The 24,782-nt window shown below is 38.4% G+C and overlaps 1 protein-coding gene across 1 annotated transcript in view; it reads left to right on the top strand.

The window, feature by feature from the left end:
- Tmc (Transmembrane channel-like) overlaps window positions 1–15,870 on the top strand; it is a 135,233-nt gene extending 119,363 nt beyond the window's left edge. The window contains exons 15-19 of the mRNA XM_067757311.1: window positions 12,659–12,763; window positions 12,876–13,057; window positions 13,125–13,301; window positions 13,364–13,686; window positions 13,749–15,870. Of these exons, the coding sequence (XP_067613412.1) occupies window positions 12,659–12,763; window positions 12,876–13,057; window positions 13,125–13,301; window positions 13,364–13,686; window positions 13,749–15,466 (2,505 nt within the window). The 3' untranslated portion in view covers window positions 15,467–15,870. The remainder of the gene's footprint in view (window positions 1–12,658; window positions 12,764–12,875; window positions 13,058–13,124; window positions 13,302–13,363; window positions 13,687–13,748) is intronic.
- The last annotated feature ends 8,912 nt before the right edge of the window (window positions 15,871–24,782 follow it).

Raw genomic sequence — 24,782 nt, 5'->3', positions numbered from 1 at the left:
GCCTCAACGTTACCAAATTCATACTCTACGATATATCTCCGCCCAGTTAGAAGATATTAACTGACTTCCTCGCTCCCGAAATATGGTCATTGATAATATCAGGTATCAACATAAAGTGACCAACCTATTTCAGCATCTTGTGATCGACTGCGGTCATAGATTTAGCGTTGTCCTGGATATTTAAAGTTTTTTTTCTATACCCTCTTGGGCAAGGTCAGATAAGGATAGGAGTACTCTTCAGTCATGCCTAGTTATATGATGCTCACAATTCAATGTTACATGAAGCACATTACTTTTCGAGCTCCCAATATCGGTTCTGACCACTATCTCCCAGGCCAACATCCGCACACACCTGCGGTGAGCGAAAATCGTTGGAAATGTGTTCAACTGACCGGTCAATAAAGATCGTACATGAACTGAAAGTGTCCATAGTATAATGGAACTGGGCACTATATGCATATTTCTAACTAAATCCATACCAACACTGTCGTCACTCTAGGCAAAGAGGATAAATTAACAAGAGACATCACTTAACATGTTTGCTTCGAACCCAAACTACTTGCTGATTTAGATTGAGGTTATAGACATTTCTTTTTATGGCTGTTCGCAAAACCACGGCGAAAACCACGGTTGCCACTTCGGACTCTGTTTGGTGCGTTGGAACCTTTTTGTAAATTTTGGTGCTTTTTAGTAGCCACGATTTTGATATTTTTGTCTTTTTCACTACTGCACAGACTCAAAAATCGTTCAATCATTTAATTGTAGCAGAACAAAGGCAATTCCGGCACATAAAGAAGTAATGTTGGATTTTCCAAAAAACAAATTTTGTAGATAGTTGATGAAACAACGGACTTATCAGAACGAGAAGTCAAGTTTTGGTGGTTAGATATTTCGATCGATTAACAAACAAATTTCGTCATGGATTTTAGTCACTAGTTGAGCCTAATAAAAGTGATACAACACTGAATTAAAAATTTATTTCAAAATCACGTTGCCTCTTGGTAATTTTATAAAGCTTGCCATTGATGGACCCAATAACATGGCCAGCGAAAAAATTAATTGAAAACAAAATTTTACATTTAGTGCATTCAGGCGAATCGACTTGAACTAGGTAACATGCCACTCTGTAAAATGGCTGAGATTGTACCCCTTTTCTTATTGTGTACGAAATAATGCCCCGATTTTGTTATGCCCCGATTTGTATCCTGCCACGACTTTGTTATAAGAAATGATCTCATTAATTCTCATACATCAGATGATGAATAGCACTGTGATATTGAAATATTTTGATACTTATTTATGTATATGGCGGCCGCCGTGGTGTGATGGTAGCGTGCTCCGACTACCACACTGTATGCCTTGGGTTCACACCCAGCGCAAAGCAACATCAAAATTTTAGAAATAAGGTTTTTCAATTAGAATACAATTTTTCTCAGCGGGGTCGCCCCTCGACAGTGTTTGGCAAGCGCTCCGAGTGTATTTCTGCCATGAAAAGCTCTCAGCGAAAACACATCTGCCTTGCAGATGCCGTTCGGAGTCGGCATAAAACATGTAGGTCCCGTCCTGCCAATTTGTAGGGAAAATCAAGAGAAGCTCGGCCTTAGATCTCTTCGGAGGTTATCGCGCCTTACACTTATTTATGTATATGGGCAAATCTGGGTTTCTGACGCGACATTTTCATGCATTTTATGAGAATCTTCGCGAAGCTTAGGCGAAATTTTACTTTCCTTAGACGAGAGGCTGATGCTCGTAGATTAACGAATGCGAAAATGTTAACTCAATTAACAACACTATATGACATTGAAAATATATTCTTTTCAAGATATACCTCAAGTTTTAGGTCTAGTTTAGTATACAAATCTGCATACTTGGATCATATACGCCCTCAAAATCCCGAGTTGGGGTCCAAAAACCCCTTCTAATAAGCGGAGACATCTACTGTCATATAACTTTCCATCTGTTTATTCTTCCATGTATTTTTACGTCATTGAGATGAGTAAATTTTTTGTAACGATGCAGAAATGTAGGTTTAATTGGCAGAAATATAGGAGAAACAGTATAAAATAAACCCAAAATTTGAATTTTTGCATTTTGAGTAACCGTTTCATTTACTATTTTGGTTGTCACTAATCGACAAATATTTTCACTGCATTCATACACTACATTCAAAAGAAAAATGCTAGGTAATTTGACTGCTTCCTTTTGTTTGTGCATATGCAATTGCTGAATACACCAACCTCAAGTAATCTTTGAAACATTCATCCTAGACTAATCGCATTTTTTGCAGAGCTGTTATGGTTTTTATAAAAAAAATTAGTAAAACTCTTGAAAAGTTGCCTTTAACTTTTAGCTTTTATTCTTAGCTTTAAAAAAATTTATTTCGCTTCTTTTAACATTTAATTTTTGTTCATAAAGCTTTTTTCTCCAAAGAAATTGTAGCAACACTGCTCTAGTGATTTGACATGCGGCGAAAATTGAAACGAAAAGTGGGAAGCAACTGTCAGAAACCCCAATCTCTTGTAGCGAGTGTTTGATATCAAACATACGAACTGACGTCTCTTGTTATGTATGCTCTTTGCTTTAGGTTCCGAAGAGCAACTTGTATGATGTAGAAGCTGTTTAACGAATGCTGCAAGTTTCTACTACCTGCTATCTCACGTTCAGGAATTAGTGTATCATGATAAAATTCGGTACATTTATATAGCTTATAAGTATTTGTAATAAAAGTGGGCGAAATCAGTAAATAACTGCAGTGTCAAGAAGTTCAAACTCAATCCACTATACGACAGCTGAGTATATAATATGCGATTACTACCGAACTATGCAACTCTTACTTGATTTTCTATAATTTAAAACCACTTAGATGTAAAAAATCTCAAGTTTGTAAGTGTAATTCCGCTGCATACAACACGTCCGCATAGTAAAAGCAAATTCACCCAATAAAACTTTTCGAAAGTCATCAAAACTCGATCAGCTAAGGAAAATGACTGACAATAATGGACAAAATATGAAATTCAATTTAGAAATTTCTGTTGATTTGCAAATCACAAAGCTATGCATAAAAGCCTGTCAATCGTAGATGACATTCAATATTCCTTTAACTTACAACTCAAGTTCAAAGTTCACGAATGTCCATAAACATTGAGGAAAAGTTGAGCTGGCAAAGAGTTTGAGTATGCTAATGTTGTAAATTGAATGGCTTTTGTGACAAAGTTTTGGCGGCAATTTTAAAGTTAATTGTAACCTACATACATATATTTCCTTTTCACAACACACTGTTGTGATAATTTTTTTTTTATAATTATCGATCATTAAAGCTTTACGCATTTGGCAATAAACATTTACCGAAAGTTTAAATGTTGGTATAGGATGTAGTTTTTAAAGTAAACTAGAAGACCAGGCAAACGTTGTTCTGCCCTAAATTTGGCCTATCTGCATACATTTTAATAAGCATTTTCCGTCTGACTCTGCCCTCCCCCCTCTTCACTTTTTCCTAGTCCTTCTATTCACTCCTCCCTCCGTCTTTTTCGCTTTATCTATCTCCATCTTTGTCTCGTTCTATCTCTTTCTCAATCTCCTTCTCTCTTTTCTCTTCTGTCAATTTCTTCTCATCCTTCTGCATCCCTTATTGCCTATCCCAGAGGGTGGTATGTATTTTATTGCAGTCCCAGTCCCAGTCGCACTCCGAGTCTCGGATGATGTGCTATACTTGATATCATTTGCTATAATATTTTTTATTGATAAGCACGTTGTTTAATTAAACACCAACCAATTACACGGAAGTATATCCGCACCACCTGAAAATGTGAGTGCCGGTGCGTATACGTAACATTTTATTATTACGTATAAACAAATAAAAAAATTTGCAATAAAATAATATTGCGACTATAAACTGAGATATATGTATATAACCTATCCTATATTTCAAGTTAAATCAAACTACACAAGGGGTGCAAAGCAAATTCAAAATCGGTTCAATAGTTTAGGAATCCATCGGGAACAAACATAGTGACACGTGATTTTTATATATTAAGATGAGAAAATACTTATTATTTAAGAATTCATGAGCTTAACACCGGCTTATAATAATTGAATATTCAATTATTATGTTTTCTAAGAGAACCTGAGAAGAAAGAAAGAAACATTTACTGGCATATTGCGATGGTACCATTTCAAAAACCGCCACGAATTCATCATCAGGAAATTTCGTAATGTTATCAAAGGTTTCCCGGAGATTCGAACCGCGAATCACACGGTGAAACTGCAGTTGCCTTAACCACTAAGTAAATGAGTGGCGGCCACCGTGGTGTGATGGTAGCGTGCTCCGCCTATCACACCGTATGCCCTGGGTTCAACTCCCGGGCAAAGCAACATCAAAATTTTAGAAATAAGGTTTTTCAATTAGAAGAAAATTTTTCTAAGCGGGGTCGCCCCTCGGCAGTGACTGGCAAGCGCTCCGGGTGTATTTCTGCGATGAAATGCTCTCAGTGAAAACTCATCTGCCTTGCAGATGCCGTTCGGAGTCGGCATAAAACATGTAGGTCCCGTCCGGCCAATTTGTAGGTAAAATCAGGAGGAGCACGACGCAAATTGGAAGAGAAGCTCGGCCTTAGATCTCTTCGGAGGTTATCGCGCCTTACATTTATTTTTTTTTTTTTAAATGAGAAAAGTGAGCGGGTTACAAAAGAAGCTAGCTAGATAGAAAGAAAGAAAGTGTTCCAGTACAAAATGGAAACTCAGAAAGCAAGTTAATGATGTTAGATGTAGATAGCTTCTCTGCAATGGTGACCATGTCAGCTTGCAGCGCCCCTTTTCCTTCTAATGCCCAACGAGGGGAAGGATAGTTTCTCAAAAGCATCGATTCGCCTTCGGGTGGCTTTGCACCTACTAAAATACCAGACATTTTTCCAAACTTACATCAGCCCTTGAACATGATAATGTGCAATATTTTTAGCCAACAAATCACAAATCTCCATAGGCTTTTATGTGGAGTACAAACAGCTGCTCGATTATCATGGGATATGCAAACCTGGATACCAAACATGGACGATTTACGTCATATCTTTTGAAGGACAGCACCAAGTGATGAGCTATTATGTTAACGCATAAATCGGAAAACATCAAAGCAATTTTTGGTATCACCAGCACCAAGTCCTCCAATATCATAAGCTTTCACAACATCACTATTGCTCACTGTACTAAAACTCATTGTCTTTGAGGAGATTGGCTAATAAAAGCATTTTTCAGGCCCATTCTGTCCACATTATCTATTCCCGAAATAAGAAAAAGATACCCTTCCTGAAACGTACGAAACCAGATAGCTATCCTATATTCTTAATGTCAGAGGTCAAATACTAGAAAAATTAAATATCGGAGCCACTAACAAACAAACTATAGATGTAGCAACGTCTTGTTAGAGTTCCATCCCCACAATTGTTTGATTTCTACAACACAAAACTCTTATTCCCACCAGAAATCATATCCGTAGCTTATACGAACGATAGTATCAAAGACCATCTATGTATGCTTTAAAACAAGCATGCGTGTCCTGTGAATATCAAGTATCGAATTCCCGTCCATCCTATACACACTGAACTGCAATTGCCGACGAAGAACTGAGCCGCAACAAGTTAAGTCACTTGCAGGTCGCACCTATGGAAAATTTTCAGAAACATTGCTAGAAAGGCAATCGTCGTGCGAACCGCGCACTCGTGAATTCAGAGCAATGCCGTCCTGTGATGTTTGAGCATCATTTACACAGCTAGACAGTGCAGTCACTAATCGGCATATCTCAGTAGAGAACTGCTTCCCGCAGATCCGCCTCTGTGGTGTGTAATGGAACACCACCTAAAGGACTATGGTGAGATCCAGCAACATATAACGCCAATTTCTATATGGGATGAGTGAATGCTTTAAGCTCTAGTCCGGAGATTGCTGTAATCAGAGAGAGAGAGAGAGAGAGTGCCACCTAAGCAAAAAGCAAAACACCACTCTGGGTGATATGGTATCTGTGTGTTAGATTAAACTGGAAAAAATTTTACATATTCCTTCCCAGTCTAAAAGCTGATATATCTGATGTACACTCCCCATGAGAGGTGTCCCCACACGATACAAGCCATTGAATCATTTGCTTTGAGGGATGAACTTTTCTTAGTCTGGCTTGTTATAAATAAAATAAATATAAGGCGCGATAACCTCCGAAGAGATTTTATGCCGAGCTTCTCTTCCAATTCGCGTTGTGCTCTCTTTAATTTTTTTTTACAAATTTGAGGGACAGGACCTACTTGTTTTATGCCGACTCCGAATGGCATCTGCAAGGTAGATGAGTTTTCGCTGAGAGCTTTTCATGGCAGAAATACATTCGGAGTACTTGCCAAACACTGCCGAGGGACGACTTTGTTTAGATAATGTCCTTCTAATTGAAAAAAATTGTTTCTAAAATTTTGATGTTGCTTTGCCCGGGCGAGTACCCAGGAACTTCGGTGTGGTAGGGGAAGCACGCTATCATTACATCACGGCGGCCGCCGATTCGTTTCCGTTTGTTCAGCCTTGCCTTAGCGGAACTTGATGGCAATGTTCTGAGCGAACATACCGAAACAAACCGAAGCACTGTTATTGTTTTAGGATTTGCTTGTTTCCGACAGCCGTGGTGTGGAGGAAGCGTGTCGCCAACCACACCGACGGTTCTGGATTCAAGTCCTGTGGAAATCAATAACAAAATATTTAATAACAACTTTTTTTAAGCCGGTCGCCTCTAGGCACTGGTTTGGCATACATTCTAGGTCTAAATACCTCACTGGTCCCAGTCTCCGCAACGAGTTACAGCTTGACTCACAGCTCTGCTGAGCACATATGTATGCTAGCCCTCTGACTATTTCCGGTGAACTGATTCGACTGACAAGCATAATATCTACATCGTGCATAAGAGAAGAACAATATATTATATTTAAAGCATCTTCAAAGCACAATGTCTTTTGGTTAGAATTGATCTCAGCAAGCAAGTGCAAGTCAACCTTCACCTATTGCTCCCTACTTAATGGAAGTCTCTCCCTTCATCTGTTGCCAAATAGGGGTATCGGGAATAATTTTTTTTTTGGGTGGCCAGAACACATCCGTTCTGCACAACATAACCTAGCCTGAGAACATTATGTTCATATCTCGATACACGCCGTTAGCATCAGTGAAATGATCTTATGTTTTTAAACCGTTTTCCTCAACTCCTTTAAGGCTTTCCCATCTTCTCCTGATGACGTCCATAATTCCGAAAGACTTCAGTAGTGTAACTTGGAGGATTAGGATCCTTTACACGCGACGACCTACATGGACAAAGAGATACAAAGTCTCGATTCTTTTATCGTGGATCTTCAGTCTAGGTATAATGAACAATTATTCGGTCACAGGTCAGAAGCCACAGTGTTAAGATCCAATCAGTTTGTCGACTTTGTTATGGACGTCTTTCGATTCAGTCAGTTCACTACTAGGTATTCCAGTACGAGAGTTATTCTTGACGGCACCCACCTGCACAAGCAGAAGAAGATGGAAGCCTTATTTCATTGAAAGCATTTAGGAAATTCGATTTAAACGATCATAGTGTTTCTAACTGGCGCGCTTTTTTGGACGGCTTAAATCCTAAAGCGTTAACTAAGGTAGTAAGTAAGATTATTGCTGCTTCAATCTTTCAATCTGCATGCACATAACCAACACTTCGCCTCTGTCTTTTAACACAGTCCTTTTGCCATCTTTTTACATTTTTGAACATATGGTCGTATATTCATCTTCATGGATTGGAGTATCAAAGTAGTTATCCCCTCGTTTTTCAGCAGCAGTTCCGTCCATAAATTAAGCGCATACTCTACGTCGGCAGTAGGCAGTTTTCCGGTCTTGCTGGAAACCTATGGTCTTCGCAGCGGCGGTATATAGTAAGTGAGGAATATACTTGTACTGCTCGGTGACATAGTCAAAACTACACTCGGAGAGTACATGTGCAGCTTCTCGAGGGTTCCTTTTTTTACTGCACAGCGTCGTTAGCATTAAGGAAAATGCCACAAACGAACGACCCTAATTACCATAATGCCACTAGAAAACATTGGAACCATTCAAATTAAACAATTGTCAAAGGAATTTTAGGGACACTTCTTCATTATGGGGTATTTGCTGATTAACTTCATTTTGTAAACTCGGCATTATTCTTTTTCTAGTAGCGATAAAAAACTCCCCGCAGGTTTTGTGAACTTTTATCGAAGTTGGTGGTCCTTTGCCCGATATAGATTCTGTACGCTACAGAAAATATCACGATAAAGATAATATACCGATCATCTTGGGAACGACATTAGCTCTGCATTGTTAAAATGTTGCGAAGTTACTTATTAGAGCCAATGGGCTCAGGACTTTATGGTAAATTTTTTTATATTGCATTCCTACACATTAATTGGGACTTATTAAGCCCTGACCATAACAACACATATAGGGGAACTTTCCCTGGAATTTGTACTGGCTCTGGACGCTCCGTATCCTGCACTGTTTGCCTGACTGGTTGGTATTTCACCTAGTTTGTTGTTTTCCGGCATGGTAGCTATTTGTTGTTGTATAAATATTGTGAGGAATACTAGCAACACTGAGGGATAATCGTTATGTCTACACATATGTCTATACAAGAAGCGGAGAGCAACGCACAAACACATGCATATATCTGAGATACTCCCAAAATTAGGCAATTATTTGTGCAAGTATCACTCACATATACACGCGCATCTGTAGTTATAATTTTATAGCTGGTAACTAAGTAAATTCCAGAAACGCCTAGAAGTATGGAACGAAGAAATCGAAGAGTATAAAAGAGCGCTATCTGAACAATCATGCAAGCAGTTTTATTTAAGTACGCTATCTGTCGAGAAGTAGTAGTGTTTTTGTGAAGTACTTGAATAAAGGTCATTTTGCATTATTGAATGGTGGAGTTATTTATTCAAGAGTTTAGTGATTCAAACGTTGGTAGAAGGTTGCAAATAAGAGGAATTTCAGTAAATTCGTTACAAATATGGATACACTTTTTACTGAATAGATTTGCCATAATGATAATTAAAACACATTTCCAGCTAAGTCAAGTACTTGTACGAGTGCTTCACGCTTGGGCGCTTATAAGTACATATTATGCTTTTGCATAATTAGCTACTTAACTTCACCTTTCACATCCTCATTTCGAGCGTAAATGCAGAAGCCTATTAAATTAAACTTGTTTACATTCAGTGTTGCAATTTAAGGCATTCTGAGGGAAAAAGGATTCAGGAAGCAGGATTCTAAATATAGATATGAGGTTGCAGGTAAGGGATATCGCAGACCTGTATCTAAAGCAAGTAAACTAAGAAATCATGAATTTTAAGGCAATCAAAAATAGCTAGTTTCTTAATTTTTTACCGACTGCCTGGTATAATCGATTTAATAAATGGTCCACTTCTCAATACGAAAATGAATATTAAAACACGTTATCGCATATGGGAAGGACGTGTAGTTTTGTAGCATTTTGCTCAGTCGATCGCTCCAGAGAATTGGGAATTTGCAATCTATATCCTTGTTCAGTGAACTACATCTGGGTCGATTTGATTCATTTTGTTTGCCGTTTCAGTGTAGGTTAGGTTAGGTTGGACTGGCCGGTTAATAAAGACCTCATATAGACTGAATGTGTCCATAGTGTTTCCAGAATGTGTTTGACGACCAGACGGCACCAAATAAGGTGCCAGAACATATTGTAACGAATTTTAGGAAATTCCGCTTATTTGCAACCTTCTACTAACGTTCGAATAACTAAACTGTTGAATAAATAACTCCACTATTCAATAATGCAAAATGGCCTTTAATGAAGTACTTCACAACAACACTTCAAACTCCTTCGTCATGCCTCAGCTGCTGCTTTTATACTCTTTGGTTTCCTCGTTGACATATTTCTAGGCGTTTCTATTTCTAGAACTTGTTACTTGTTTACCAGCTATACAATTACCAGCTATAACTACAGATGCACGCGTATATGTGAGTGACACTTCCACCGATGATTTCCTACTTTTGGGAGTATCTCAGATATATGCATGTGTTTGTGTTGTTCTCTCCGCTGCTTGTATGGACATATGTGTAGACATAATGATTAATTTGGCGGACACCGTGCTGTGATGGTAGCGTGCTCCGCCTGCCACACCGTATGCCCTGGGTTCGCACCCTGGGCAAAGCAACATCAAAATTTTAGAAATAAGTTTTTTCAATTAGAAGAAAATTTTTCTAAGCTGGGTCGCCCCTCGGCAGTGTTTGGCAAGCGCTCCGGGTGTATTTCTGCCATGAAAAGCTCTCAGTGAAAAGTCATCTGCCTTGCAGATGCCGTTCGGAGTCGGCATAAAACATGTAGGTCCCGTCCGGCCAATTTGTAGGGAAAATCAAGAGGAGCACGACGCAAATTGGAAGAGAAGCTCGGCCTTAGATCTCTTCGGAGGTTATCGCGCCTTACATTTATTTTTTTATTTAATGATTAATTTGTTTATGTACATACAAGTGTGGCAGCTTGCTTTATTGTTGTGGTGGCGTCATTCACTTAGTTTCAGATTAGTGATGTGAGTATCACTTAGTGTCACTAATATTCGTCACAATATGTTATATAATAACTCCGTCCTCTTGGCAAATATTAAAAGTTTTCTAGGACCCAGCTTAATTGCTGCCTCAAGATTTGGCTACTCTGCTGCCCCCAATTGACCTGGCGAGCACAGGACATGAACACAGAACGTGCTCAACCGTTTCTTCTTGCATTTCACACTTCCTACACTTGCTGTTACTGACGAGGCCTAACTTATAAGCATGTGACGCCAGAAGGCAGCATCCAGTCAGTATGCCCATCGTGAGCCTTAAGTCTTCTCTCTTAAGAAATATAAGCCACCTTGTGAGTGTAATATCGTCTACCCAAAAGATTGCAGCTGCAACATACACACTAATACGCTTGTTTTTGAAAACTGCAATTAGTCTGGGCATGTCCCTTCTTTTTGTCTTAGAAAAGGCTGAAGGCCGCATATAGTTGTATAAAAGCTACAGACTTCGACTTTGATAACACTTAGAAACGCAAGCTGTACCTCCGCTCTAAGCAAGCTCACCGATAATATAATTTTCCCTTATGTATAATTTTCAAAAACACGCAGAAGTGAAAGCAGCTAGCTAATAAAGCGTTGGACTTTGCCGGCTGGTAACTGCTGAGCCAAGACTCGAAGGCTCTCCGATAAAATAACCAAGCACGCCCTATTTCGTCTACTGACCGCAACCAGCGTGGCCTTGCATATTTCTTGAATATGCAAGATCTCAGATAGGGAATTCACATAGATGTATGCAAAAGCAAAATTATTCCAAAAATTCTACTGCACAGCCCAATTGGAGTTAACAATGTAAACTTAAATGTTGAATACCTGTACGAGACCACTATTTTCCTTATTTTTCCTAATATCACAGACTATCCTGTTGTTAGAAGAGAATACTGTCACAGAACAGATGTAGTTCATGGGATAAAGGGGGCTGTGCAGCGCAACCCTTTCCCCCTCGCCTACCCAATACGAATTCTATTCATTTAGCAGGCGAAGCTCTGGTGACGCCAGGTTCCTCCGCGATAGAGGCGTTGGGTGACCTAAAAAATTCCACGTGGTCGAATCAAATCGTTCCCTCGATGGTCAGGCCAGTACCTTATTGGTGCTATTTTCCAGAACGCACCGGATCAATATCAGGCAAAAGACCATCAACATCTATAAAACTATCCGAAAACTCCGGGAAGTCCCCTTATCACTACAAGAAGAAGAATTATATGTAGTTCATTTTGGTTTTTCTACTCTTGTCTTTATACATGAGCTGAATAGAACCTTGCCTACCATTGTACTTTCGGTTGAGTTACCGATTTGTATAAAACATGGCCGCAGACCTGATTTTTTCCTACCATTATTTTGGTGGCATACGAACCGAATCGTCTCCGTATATGGAATTGTATTCACCATCCGGAAAGTTATGCAACGCCTAATGATACTACAGTCCTCAAAGGAATACATGATCCTGCTACCAACAGAACTTATCTTAATACTATCTAACTGCGAGTCTGTGTCAACGGTCAGAAATTTGATATTATTGAGCGCATTCTTTGAATGAACGGTGACCTTTGCTTACTCAGTTCTCTACTTACTGAAGTTGGTTCTGTTTGACGGCTTTTACTTGTGTTGCAAATATGAAGCATTCTTCTTTGTTCTTCTTATACATCCTAGGAGGGACTCCAACAGAACACTTTCCATAAAGTCGTAGTAGATAGAGGATATAGTAGGAGCGTGTATGTGCAATCACATAATATGACCTACCTAGCAAAGACTTTGGAAGTTCATTAGCTGCACTATCCTCATATCAGCGTAGAGCTCATACAGCCCGCTCTTTCGATACCCGCCTTTGGAATCACCAGCTAGATGATAGATCTTCCGGAGTACTTTTCTCTCGAGCACTACAAGAGCTATCTTATACTCTCCCTATACCGTCTATAATATTTTTTCGGGCGAAGCCGCGTGTTTAGTCTAGTTTTTAATAAGTTAGGTCTCACAAGTCAAAGCCATCGAAAATTCGTGTCCTCACTCAAAATATTAATGCAATTTATATATTTATTCTCACGCAGCTATTGTCTCTCTTTGCTCCCCTCTGCGTCGACTTTCTGCGCGCACTCTTCGTTCGTTATCTTAACAAACATTGGTGCTGGGACATGGAGAAAACATTCCCGCAGGTAAAAGGCCTCGAATATACAAAATTTTAATGCAGCTGATTTACAAACTTATAATTTGGTATCTATAACTTTTTATAATGTAAATACTCTCTCTTTCTCATTCGATCTATAGTATGGAGATTTCAAGATCGCTGAGAACATTTTAAATTTGATCATCAATCAAGGGCAAGTATGGATGGGTATTTTCTTTTCACCCGGTTTGGTGCTGATAAGTTTGGTCAAGTTAATGATATTAATGTATTTCCGTTCGTGGATCGTACTGACGTGCAACGTACCACACGAAGTTGTTTTCAAGTGAGTAAAAGTCGAGTACTTTAGCGTTCGCCGCAGAATCCTACACTAAAACCTCTTTTTTGCACAGAGCATCCAAGTCAAACAATTTCTACCTCGCACTGCTGCTAACTATGCTCTTCCTATGTGTACTGCCCGTGAGTTATGCGATTGTATGGTTGCGTCCCTCATGGCACTGTGGTCCTTTTTCGAACTACAATCGTATATCAGAATTTGTAACAAACGCGACAAGGGAAGCTCTGCCTAAGTAAGTTAAAAAAAAATATTTCCACTACACGTCTTGATAATATTTGTAAAATTCCCATTTAGGGAGCTCCATCGTCCCCTAAGCTATTTAACTTCAGCGAGCACAGTGATACCATTACTACTACTACTCATCCTAATCATTTATTACCTAGTCTCACTAACGGGCGCATTGCGAGAGGCTAATCAAGATTTGAGAACCCAACTGCAAAAGGAGCGTGAAGAGGAACGCAAAAAAATTTTCAAAGTGCCTGAGGCAAAACCGTCCGAGAATAGTGCAGCAGCATTAAGCAATAGATGGCGTAAAGTGCTTGAAGCTTCATCGCCGGTCACGCCTACGCCACCACCAGATTTCGAGAGTGAAGAGTACAAAAACAGAGCTAGAAAAGGTTAGCTTATGAGATTAGGAACTTAAATCAGTTCTAAATCTTCTTTTTTTTACTTTTTCTAGAACTAATTTCACGCATAATGAAAGAAGCGCTACGCAAAGGATCAGCAACCTCAGACGATGATTCGGTGAATAGACATGGACGGGATGATGACGATACGGATACTGAACATCATGAATCATTGCCGCATGACGAAGATGGCAATGATAAAAGTATTAGTTCAACAAAATTGCAACAAATACGACGAACACGTAAGCCTTCGCTGGTAGACATCGTACAAATTACACGAAGCGAAAGAGAACGTGAGCAGAGAGCGTCTATGTCAATGAAGGGAAGAAGCAGGAGTGTAAAAAGAGACAGAGACATGGAAAGAGAAAGAAGCAAGGACAGAGAAAGAGATAAGAAAACTGAGGAAGATAAAAGTAAATTTAATGAACTAGAAAATGATAGAGATAGAGACAAAAATATGAAAGCAGTTAACGAATTAGAAAATGGAAAGGAACAAGGTAAAGTAAGCGAACGGATGAAGGAGAAAAGTATTATGCGTGGAAAGAGTAAAAGTATGCACAGGGGTAGGCATCAAAATCGTGAATTTAAGAGAGACAACGCTACCGGTGAGCGTGATTGCGAAAGCAAAGTCATTCCACCTAAAAACGATATAGATACCGACAACGATCCCGATACTAATACACGTATAGTTAACGAAAGAAGGCAAAGTTTGCTGCGCAAAAGGCACGAAGACGAGAAGAAACCGAAAAAACTCGGCTCTCCTCCACCCTACAAGAGTGCGAGTTCAGAAGAGCAAACTACACAAACCCCACCTACTAGCGCCGATCCAAAGAAAAGTAATTTCCAGATTATCAACGAGAAGAAATCGTCATCTAATGAAAAAGATCAACAAACACCATGGCGCCGCGCCTTCAGCGTACGTGGTGGCACTTTCAAATTTCGTCGTCCAAAACTCAAACCTATTGGTTCACCCACAGAGCCCAATATATTCAATTTTGATGAAAACACGCTAGAAACTACAAACAATGGCAAAGTTGATAGAGCAATAGTTCGGCCAAGAAGTGCATCTCCGTACCGATTTGGTGATGGTCTGACAACACCCACATTTGTTAATCCCGAAAAGCTTTTAAATCTTTCACGTCAAGGGCGTAAGAAGATTGGTACACTTTTTGCGTTTGTGCGTGAAACCGTTAACACGAAATGGAATGAGGAAGAGCAGCAAACGCCGGATGGTAGCGGTGGTCCGAACACGCCAAAGTTTCCACTTTCTATTGAGTCACCTCCAACAGACAATAACAATGACAACAACACAATAGCAATCGAAATACCACCATCTCCTGAGATAGAAGCGATAGCTAAACCTAGTTTTCCTACAATCCATGAAATCGCTGTAATAGCAAAAGATAGCGAGCCAAGTAAAGGTTTTTCAATAAAAAATATCTCTTTAGAAGATGTGGAAAAGGTAGATAAGCCGACTCCCATCAACTATCCACCACTGAGTGCATTTCAACGTCGCAAACCTTTCGAACGAAAGCAGGCAACACGTCAGGACTCACAAAACTCAGTGTGGTCAGATAATATACCAACAATAACAATAAGTACAACGGGAAGTGATGAGTGTATTGATGAAGCAGATACGGAGAAGAAATTAGTACCAGTAGCTGCAGTCACACCGCAAAAGGAGAGCGTCGTTATGACGGTGACAACTTCAGCACCATCGACTCCTGATCCCAATGTCAAAATTAATCATATTAATATAGATGACAAATAAATTTTTGTAGTTTATAGGATTTTTGAAAGCTCCTGAGTGCCTTAGCACGGAATTCGTACTAAAGCTAATGCTTGATGATTTTAATAGCGCTTTCGGGAATACTCGTGCTTCCCGAAGTAATAATATGTAGGCATTTATTGTAATTTTGTATGGCACATAGTCAAACTAATCTTCCGAAATAATATTGATACTTAATTTAGTTATATATACAGATGTTTCTTTCTTTCCACGTGCTTCGGTTTTGTCAATTGGCTTGTCCTCTCGACTTGGCTCACCAGTCAATCAACTTGAAAAAATGCAAGGTTGTTATTATAAAGGTGAAATTTTCACAAGGCAGGCTTAGTTGTAATCAATACACGGTACGACACTTGACAAGAATAAGAACTTAAGAGACTTGTCGAGCTTTGAAGACAGCTCAAAAATTTCCGGCGGCGTTGTGCTGTCAATAATTGTTGGAAGACGACTTTCGTTAAATGTAGATAAAGCTCGAACTAACTTCCCAGCTAACAGAACGATTGGAAATTGGAAGCAAATGTACTTTCAAAGCAATACATTTAATAAGCGCTCTGAATTGAAAGTTAGAGTGGAAACCTTCACATCATAATCAGCACCTTAAGGCAGTGATGACAAAGCTGCACCCGAGGCCATATAGCTAGGTACATCAAAACTTTTGCGTTTGTGCAAGTTGTAGCATTTCGTACCGAACATTTGTGCGTTAGTTCTGCGATTGTTCGAAACTAGAGCGAATTGCTGCCGGGAACATCGGTATACTTTATGTAGCCACCATATATATGTATATGGTGTATTCACCATTCACTAAAGTGCATTCACCACGCAAGAGTTGAATTTTTCTAAGAGTGCATTCACCTTCAGTAAGGTTTTCGACTTGACTTAGCAGTGGAGAATTCTGCGGGAACCCAGTAGGAAATTACAATTAACTTTATGTAGTAATAACTTGAAGAATTAACATCTAAGACTGCTTTGCGCTGAAAATTTTGTAGACAAATCAGAAATATATAGCATAACGTCGAAACTGTAGTACAGTAGTCGCTCACAAATTAGAACCTTTAGTAATCAGAATGTCCAGAAATTATAATCAACTTTTTCAATACATTACACGATCTGAAATTAGGATCGAAAATTCAAATTTCTGAGCGTATTTTGCTTTTTGTTGCAAAATAGATAAAAAAAGGTGAATCCCCAATTTGTTCATCTTACGCTCGGTAGTCGTTGGATTTTATTCACGGTTATGTACAGTTTTTGTTAGTTTTTGTGTGAAATTTGATGCGCGTGCATAGAGTTTTTGTTTGTGTAAAAGTAAGAGTAATTCGCTGAAATGCCAAATAAACGTAAGAAAAATACTTTGTCCTTGGAAACCAAAGTTCAGATCTTGGAAAAACTTAACAAAGGTGTTCAAGGGAAGCGGTTAGCCCTAGAACTTGACGTGACGCCATCTGCAATCAGCTATATCAACTCGAATAAACCATTCATTTTAAACGTTGTTTCTAATACCTATCATGAGGCTAACAAAAAATCATTGCACATCGCTGAATATTAGTTATGAAGTTTTTTTTTGTTTTTTTTTTTGGCTTTTTTAATGTGTTTCGATAGATCTTTTATGTATTTTTAATGAAAAAATATATTTATTGTAATTGGAATTTTTGTTTTTTGGACCTTTTTTGCTTTAGCATATAAAAAAACATGTGATATGTATTGTACTGGATTGTTATCTTATGTTTTCTCGCTTTTATGAATAAAATTAAATAAGACAAAATTTCATTGTAGTTTTTTAATGCAAATTGACTTAATTTTTAAGGTTTTATACAAATAAAAAAACGTCCAGGAATTAGAATTTTTCAGAAATCAGAATCACCCTAAAAACAAAGTGGTTCTAATTTGTGAGCGTCTACTGTAGAGAAATTATCATTTATTATACTGGACAACAAAATTAAACTCTTTTTGCTGATGATTGACTTTCGAAACATCACTTGTTCAGTTTTATGCTGCTAATTCCTAAAGCGGGAGTCATTGGTGCCGTATGTCGTATCGCTGTAGTCGTATCCCTAACGTAATCAGCTGTTTATCGTTACGACGGTAAACCAAAAGCAATTGGTATCATAGCCAACCTTACGACCTTAGCAGCACCAATAATCGATTGCATTTATTCCCATAAGGTTGGTCGAATCAGCTGTTATAAGGTTACCGATACGGTTACCGATAAAGCACCAATGTCTGCAGATTAAGGCCGTTTACGGAAGTATGTTAAGTACGCCTTGCAGGGTGAACAAAAGTCAGCTGTTATGTTGGCTTTCGTATCTATTTCACAAAAGGTTTTTAAGATTTGTTTTACATGAGTCGATACATATCAAACCTGCCTAAAGGGCTAAATAATGGTGACTTATAAGTTATAACCATAAAGCCATAACCAGATAAAACAGCTGATCGAACCTACCTTATGGAAATGTAATCGATTAATGGTGCCATACCATAACGCTAACGCCATAACCATACCATAGCCAACCAATTGGTTTTTGGTTTTTCGGCATATCCATAACCTAAAAATATTTGAGTTGCTGTATTTATTAACTTTTTGTATATTTTATTTCTTGTTTTGGATACGTTTTGACTAAGAGACTTATTTTTTGTGGAATATGTTTGTAATTTTTTGCGTTTTCTTCATTTCTGTGAAATTTTAACGATTTTTAGGTTAAGGCACCATTAATCGACCATATTGGAGATGGATATGGATACGGGTATGGTTACGACTATAGCGTTAGGGTTAAGGAAGTTTAATTTGGCCTTAAGGCCGCCCCTATTATGAGACAAATTCGATCTTCGACTGTGATCGAAAGCGCTGATCGAACGAATTTTCATTCGGTATTAAGACACTCATTCGATAAAAACTAGTGTCATTGTTAGATGATTCGATATATACAACCGTTCAGAAAATCACATTCCCATCAGCTGTCAAATAAAATAGAAGCAAAATTATTTATCATGAAGAAAACAGCTTAAGAACTGGAACTAGCCAGAAGTAGAAAACGGCTGAAATGAATGTAAACGCGCAACTGTAGTTACCTAAGCATTGCAACTTTCTAAATATGTTGTTATATGTGTTAAAAACTAAACTTCATACTGACCATAGAAGCGTTCATGGACTTGCTATCCAGTAAAGATGAATGGCTGCAACAATGCACAAGAGCCATTTTGCACTAGGAATTGCCTGTATGAACACCACTCAATTTAAATCGAAATTGCCTCAATTTATTTTTCTATTTGAACATAGTATTAGGTAGCAAAAAAGTAGAAGATAAACACAAGAAATTTACATTTCAAACAATTTTCTTCTAGTTCAATCGATCGTCGACAACAAACTTCTATTCGATTAAAAATTAGATACACAACGAAAATTTCGACAGCAATGAGTTCGATTTTCGATGTTGGGTAGCCAACGTAGATCGAAGATCGAAACGTGCTCATAACAAGTCCACCATAAGCCAATTTTGGAAACCGACGGATCTTTCTGTCTGCGTAATATAATTTATGTAGCTATTGAAAAATTGTATAATGTTTACTTCATAAATATTAAAACCATTTAGCGAAAAAAAAAAATAAAAAACAAGTTAGGACGGGAATGTCTTCGGCTGTGCCGAAGACTTCACACCCTTCATGAATGGGGTTGAAAAATAATCTTATCCCGTTCGTAATCTCCAAATAATCGGATGTATAAGATAAGAAATATATAGTGAACAGATGTACATACCTAAACGATTTTTAAGATAAATATAATATAAAAAATGGCAAAAAACCCCATTATCTTGAACGATCGGTTGTATGGTATATATATTATATATAGCTCCGATCGAAATGATTTTTACAGGAAATCTTCTATGATGTTGTTACGAATATTAGCAACACTAAAGGGTACTGTAATCTCTAAGCCGATGCTAAGCAGTGACTGTATGCACATCAATAATTCAATCATTATGTCTGCACATATGTACGTACACGCAGCGGAGAAGCAACGCACAAACACATGCAGATATGTTATCTGAGATATGCAATTATAATTGTCGAAGTGTCGCTCACAAATACACGCGCATATGAGAGCCATTTTGCATTATTAAATATTGGAGTTATTTATTCAACAGTTTAGCGATACGAACGTTAGTAGAAGGTTGCGAATAAGAGGATTTGCAGTAAAATCGTTACAATATATAAGAATAAATATCACCAAGTTTAACGTTTTTATATTGGAAATTAAGGGTGAAATTGCCAAAAATCTTTCTATCTGAACGATCGATTGTATGGGATATATACTATATTTAGCTCCGATCAAAGTGATTTTTTCAGGATATCTTCTATGATATATTAGAATATATATCACCGAGTTTCACGTTTATACTTTCTAAAGGAAATGGAAAAGGCAGGAATGACCAAAATCGTCTTAACTGAACGATCGGTTGTATGGGAGATATATGTTATAGTGGTCCGATCCTACCGGATCCGACAAATGTCTAATATAATACAAAAATGCATACTTGCGCCAAATTTCATTGAGATATCTCAAAATTTGAGGGACTAGCTTGCGTTCAAACAGAGAGACGGGCGGACAGACGGACATGGCTATATCAAATCAGTTCGTCGCTCTGATCAATTCGGTATACTTAATGGTGAGTCTATCTTCTATATTTCTCAACGTTACAAACATCGGACCAAAGTTAATATACCATTTCATGTTCATGAAAGGTATAATTAAGCCGTGTTTGAAATAAAGCACTTTTAACGTTAGATTTAAGCGCGTTTGAAATAAACCGTATGGACTTAGTTGATTTTGAAAGAAAATTGATCTGGAGTTAAGGTGTTTTGAAAAGTGTATTATTAATTGAAAGGTAGCAAATAAATATTATCTTCTTTTTTGCTTTATTCGAAGGCAAAAATTGAATACAATCGCCATTTTCATCCATTTTTCTTTAAACGCACTTACTTTTTAACCGTTCAGCTCTAAACAATTCGTAAATTATGTCACAAGATACAATAACAGAGCGCACTACTTACTATTGGCTTAAATGCACTTATGTAATTTTCATTCACAGGTACGGTAGGACTTAGTCAGCTTTGACATAAATGGCTTAACTATAATACATTTTTAGTCTAATCAATATGACTTGGTCATATAAAATCTCGAAATATGTAATATGTGGACTTAGGCAGTTTTGATATGTATCGACTCACAAAGTTTTCACAATTTTCGATTCAACTGTGTCGAAATTTTCTGAAGGATTGCTATCCTCCAGTTAAATCCTGACTTTATTAGAGATGGTGAGTACATATCTTCAAGAAGCCTATGTCTGAATTATCTGAGCCAGTTTTATCACTTCCACTTACAAGTCAAAGCCCAAGCCAATAAAGGCGGATTTACATAAAAGCTGGCAAGGCTGATTCGCTTTGCCCCTTTGACGCTTTGTAGATCATATCTCGACAAACAATAAAAGTGATTGTGCTATTGCACAATTGTAAATCTGCCCAATGCTTTTTTCCAAAAACGCTGGAGAGGCCAAACAGGGCATCTGAAGATGGCCCTTCACAAAGACGTGACCCTTTTCGAGAAATCACCGAGCTGCAAGCAGTGACGCCCAGGACTCTATAGTGCAGTGGATGACTCGGTATTCTAGTAGTAGAGTAGTTTTATAATATGATGACATATATACTGATCACAGCTGAATTTCTTCTTCTGATGTTAATTACCGAGCAGAGTAACTGCCTGGTCCTTTTCCCGAGGAAAAAAATATCGTCCTTCAACTTGTCCGAACTGACTGATACAAAGAAATATATCTCCTTAGAAATCAAATATCGACACCAATCTTAGCTGGATAAAGTTATGACAGGTATTACGCAAAGGACCTTTTTGAAGAACTGGAATTTGTTGCCGTAAATCATTCATGGTATACTAACATATGCTGCTTCCTGGTACAGGCTTAGTCAAAAAGAGTATGCAATTGAACGTTGGAGATGTGCAATGATCTCATGTTGGCACAATATGTGGACTATTAAACGGTATCCAAACTGACAAAACTCTGACATGGACTAATAATGTTAGTTGGTAAGTTCCATGCATATAATAAATAGAAAATTTCACACGAGGAATGGGAGATGAGATTTGTGAGTGACAGGAAAAAGTCTAGATTGAAAGCTCTAAAACGAAAAGGAAGCTTCTGCTGGACTTTACACAATATTACTGATTTCGCTACACCTGTGTGGTCTATACCAAGGAAACACTACCTGCTGTTAAAAAAAATAGGATATGTGTTGACAGCCAAGTTAAGGTATAACGATGTTAGCATCCACACTGAGCTAATCGAAACCTGTACGGAAGTGTCGATCAACACTCTATAGTAGTTAATATTGCAAAAAATTGCAGATAAGATGGACACGAAAGGGTCCGAGACAAACATAAACTTGCCCGACAACTCTTTACGGCCACCATTGGGCGATCTCATTGGGAAAATTGAGGAAAACACTGTTAGGGCAAATAACTTTTTATATACCAACGCGGATGATAGAGAGGTCTTAAGGTCCCTATTATCATGTGTGGATAGGAATAGGACAAACGTAATTCGCAAACGAGAGTTTTCTGTCGAACTGTTGTACATACGTACGCATATGTATTCCATGGATAACGAGCGGCTATCTTACAAAGAAAAGTAAAACAAAAGGATACGTACAGTAACCAAGTGGCAGAAGTGCTGGTTAAGTTTTCCCAGCTCTAAATGGCTCTAAACTTTAAATTGTATTGGTACACTCCCCGAAGGTTTTGGGGAGTGCTATCGATGTTGTTAGTTCCTTTGCCGGATATAGACCCGGCACGTTTCGGTAACCAGTACAATTAAAGTACTGTCCACACCATCTAGGGAGAGCTTTTATATGTGTAGGATACATTCATACTTATTTGTTACGGAATTTGCCGTGAGTAGGTGAGATCGCTCACTGGGTTTGAGAAGCTGTGAAGCTATAAAGTTTTGTATTGCGCTAAACACACACTTTGAATCCCTCAAAGAACCTAATCGTAGAATGAAAATTATTTTCGGCACCCGTGCGAATATTTGTTCGTATCTGGCGGTGACATCATTTAAAGTTCCCTGGATCGTCTATACCTAATATAATTTCCACTTTTTATAGAACATCTTGAAAGTGAAACAGAAGTGTCTTAAACTGAATATTTGGAATGCGTAAGATGGCACAACGAACTCTTATCAGTGCTTCTAATGTTTGTCATCCGATAACCTTTAATACCCTCTTTAAATAAAGCGCCGAATTCGAATGAGAGCCGAAAAATAGAATAACGCATTTTCACGTAATTGATTCACTTTAAAATTTTCATTCATACTACATACATATACTCAAGTACATACCTTCGTAGATATTAGACTGGCTCTAAAATAAGTTGCAAATGACCACACATAAATTTTAAACTACATACTTATATTGTATTTTTGTGTAACTTCGTTATTAATTTGGCCGCATACATACTGCGTGTTCGAGAGAAAAGTTCATCGAAAGGTTTATGGACCTCTACGCGTTGGCAATGGCGAGTACCGAAGAAGTTTTAACGATGAGCGGTACGAGCTTTACGCAGACATCAACATAGTCCAGCGAATTAAAATGAAATGGCTAGGTCATGTTATCCGTATGAAAGATGACGCTCTGGCTAAAAAAGTATTTTTATCGGAACCCGCTTATGGAAGCAGAGGAAGAGGGCGGCCCAGCTAGAAGGACCAGGTGGAAAACGATTTAAACACCCTTGGTGTGACCAATTGGCGCCAGCTGGCATAGCAAAGAAGCAACTGGCGTGCATTATTGGTAGTGAGTCCTTCCACTTACTCATATTCACATTTAACACTATATAATACCAAATTATTCACAAGGGCACTGCCCTGTTGTCCTAGCAGTAGCAAGATACCCAAATCGACAAACATTTTTTCATAGGCCTATAGCCACGCCCATAGTCAAGCCTTTTCGTTTGATACTTCTCAATGCATTTAGTTTACAATTTAGGAAATGTTGGGAAAACGTATATCCTAAAGTCTGCAGTGTGTGGAAGGGAGCTTTTGCTGTAAAGTCAGGTTTGATATTTCTCAATGCCTTTAGTTTGCTACGGATAGAAGGACGCCACCTCGAAATATCATAATTAGTGGCAGACCTGCATAACCAAAGGGTAATGTTTACTGACACTCACTGACGTGAGTAAACGCTCTTATGTTATAAGAGTTTCGGTTGAAAGAAGAAAACATGACCATTTATCTCTCAAGACCCTCTCACATAGTTTTGTCTTAAACACAACTTACAGCACCTGAAAGTATGCTTCTTGTTTCGCAAACTAGGAATATAACTCGGATCGGCTCAGTCTAATACATTAGTGTTAAGTTAGCTAGTCTTTTACAAAGTCACTACATAACTAATTGATAATTGCCATAACCAACGATCGCCGAGCAAAAACCTGGCTGATTAATGCTTTGTTGCTAAGAATTTTTTTTGATATAAATAAAAACAAAACAAAATTTTAAATAAACTCCGATTGAAGATCAAGCTTAAAAGCTTAGGTAATTGACAACATACATTGTTTATTGCCAAGCAAAAATTAAGTATATGTGCTGTCTCAATTGTTTACTTCATAAACTTGATGTGATTGCTGTGTTTAAAACTCTGAGTACTATTTAAATAGTCGATTATTGAACGCAAATAAATCATAGTACGGGTATAAAGTGGTGCAACTCGTCAGGACGCCAAATCGGGGGCGCCAATGGAGATCAAATATTCCTCCACTTGTCCCTATTAACTCAGTGGATTTCTCCTCCTTCCTCTGTTTCCAAATAATTACGGATAGAGGTGCTTCGGAGAGTTTTGTTCCCACCGACACCGACTGTGACATCGAGTCATGCATCAGGACAGACATGATGGGAGCGTGGCTTTTGTTTTTCTATAGGGGACTAAATTTTTCAATTGCCTACCCTTCCCAAAGTAGCAGTTGTTGGTAAGAGTTATTCCCTATTAGATTTCTAAGCTGCCATTGTTTTCACCGTTAATGCTGGTTGTAAGAGAGGCGAAGTACTTCTTACTTACTTACTTAATTGGCGCTTAACCGTCTAAACGGTTATGGCCGTCCAACAAGGCGCGCCAGTCGCTCCTTCGCTCCGCCAACCGGCGCCAATTGGTCACACCAAGGGAGTTTAAATCGTTTTCCACCTGGTACTTCCAACGGAGTGGGGGCCGCCCTCTACCTCTGCTTCCATAGGCGGGTTCCGATAGAAACACTTTC

The sequence above is a fragment of the Eurosta solidaginis genome, chromosome 5, assembly GCF_040869045.1.
Source record: "Eurosta solidaginis isolate ZX-2024a chromosome 5, ASM4086904v1, whole genome shotgun sequence".
Lineage (NCBI taxonomy): Eukaryota > Metazoa > Arthropoda > Insecta > Diptera > Tephritidae > Eurosta > Eurosta solidaginis.
Note: the sequence above shows the minus strand (reverse complement) of the source record. Positions and strands in the feature narration are given on the sequence as shown.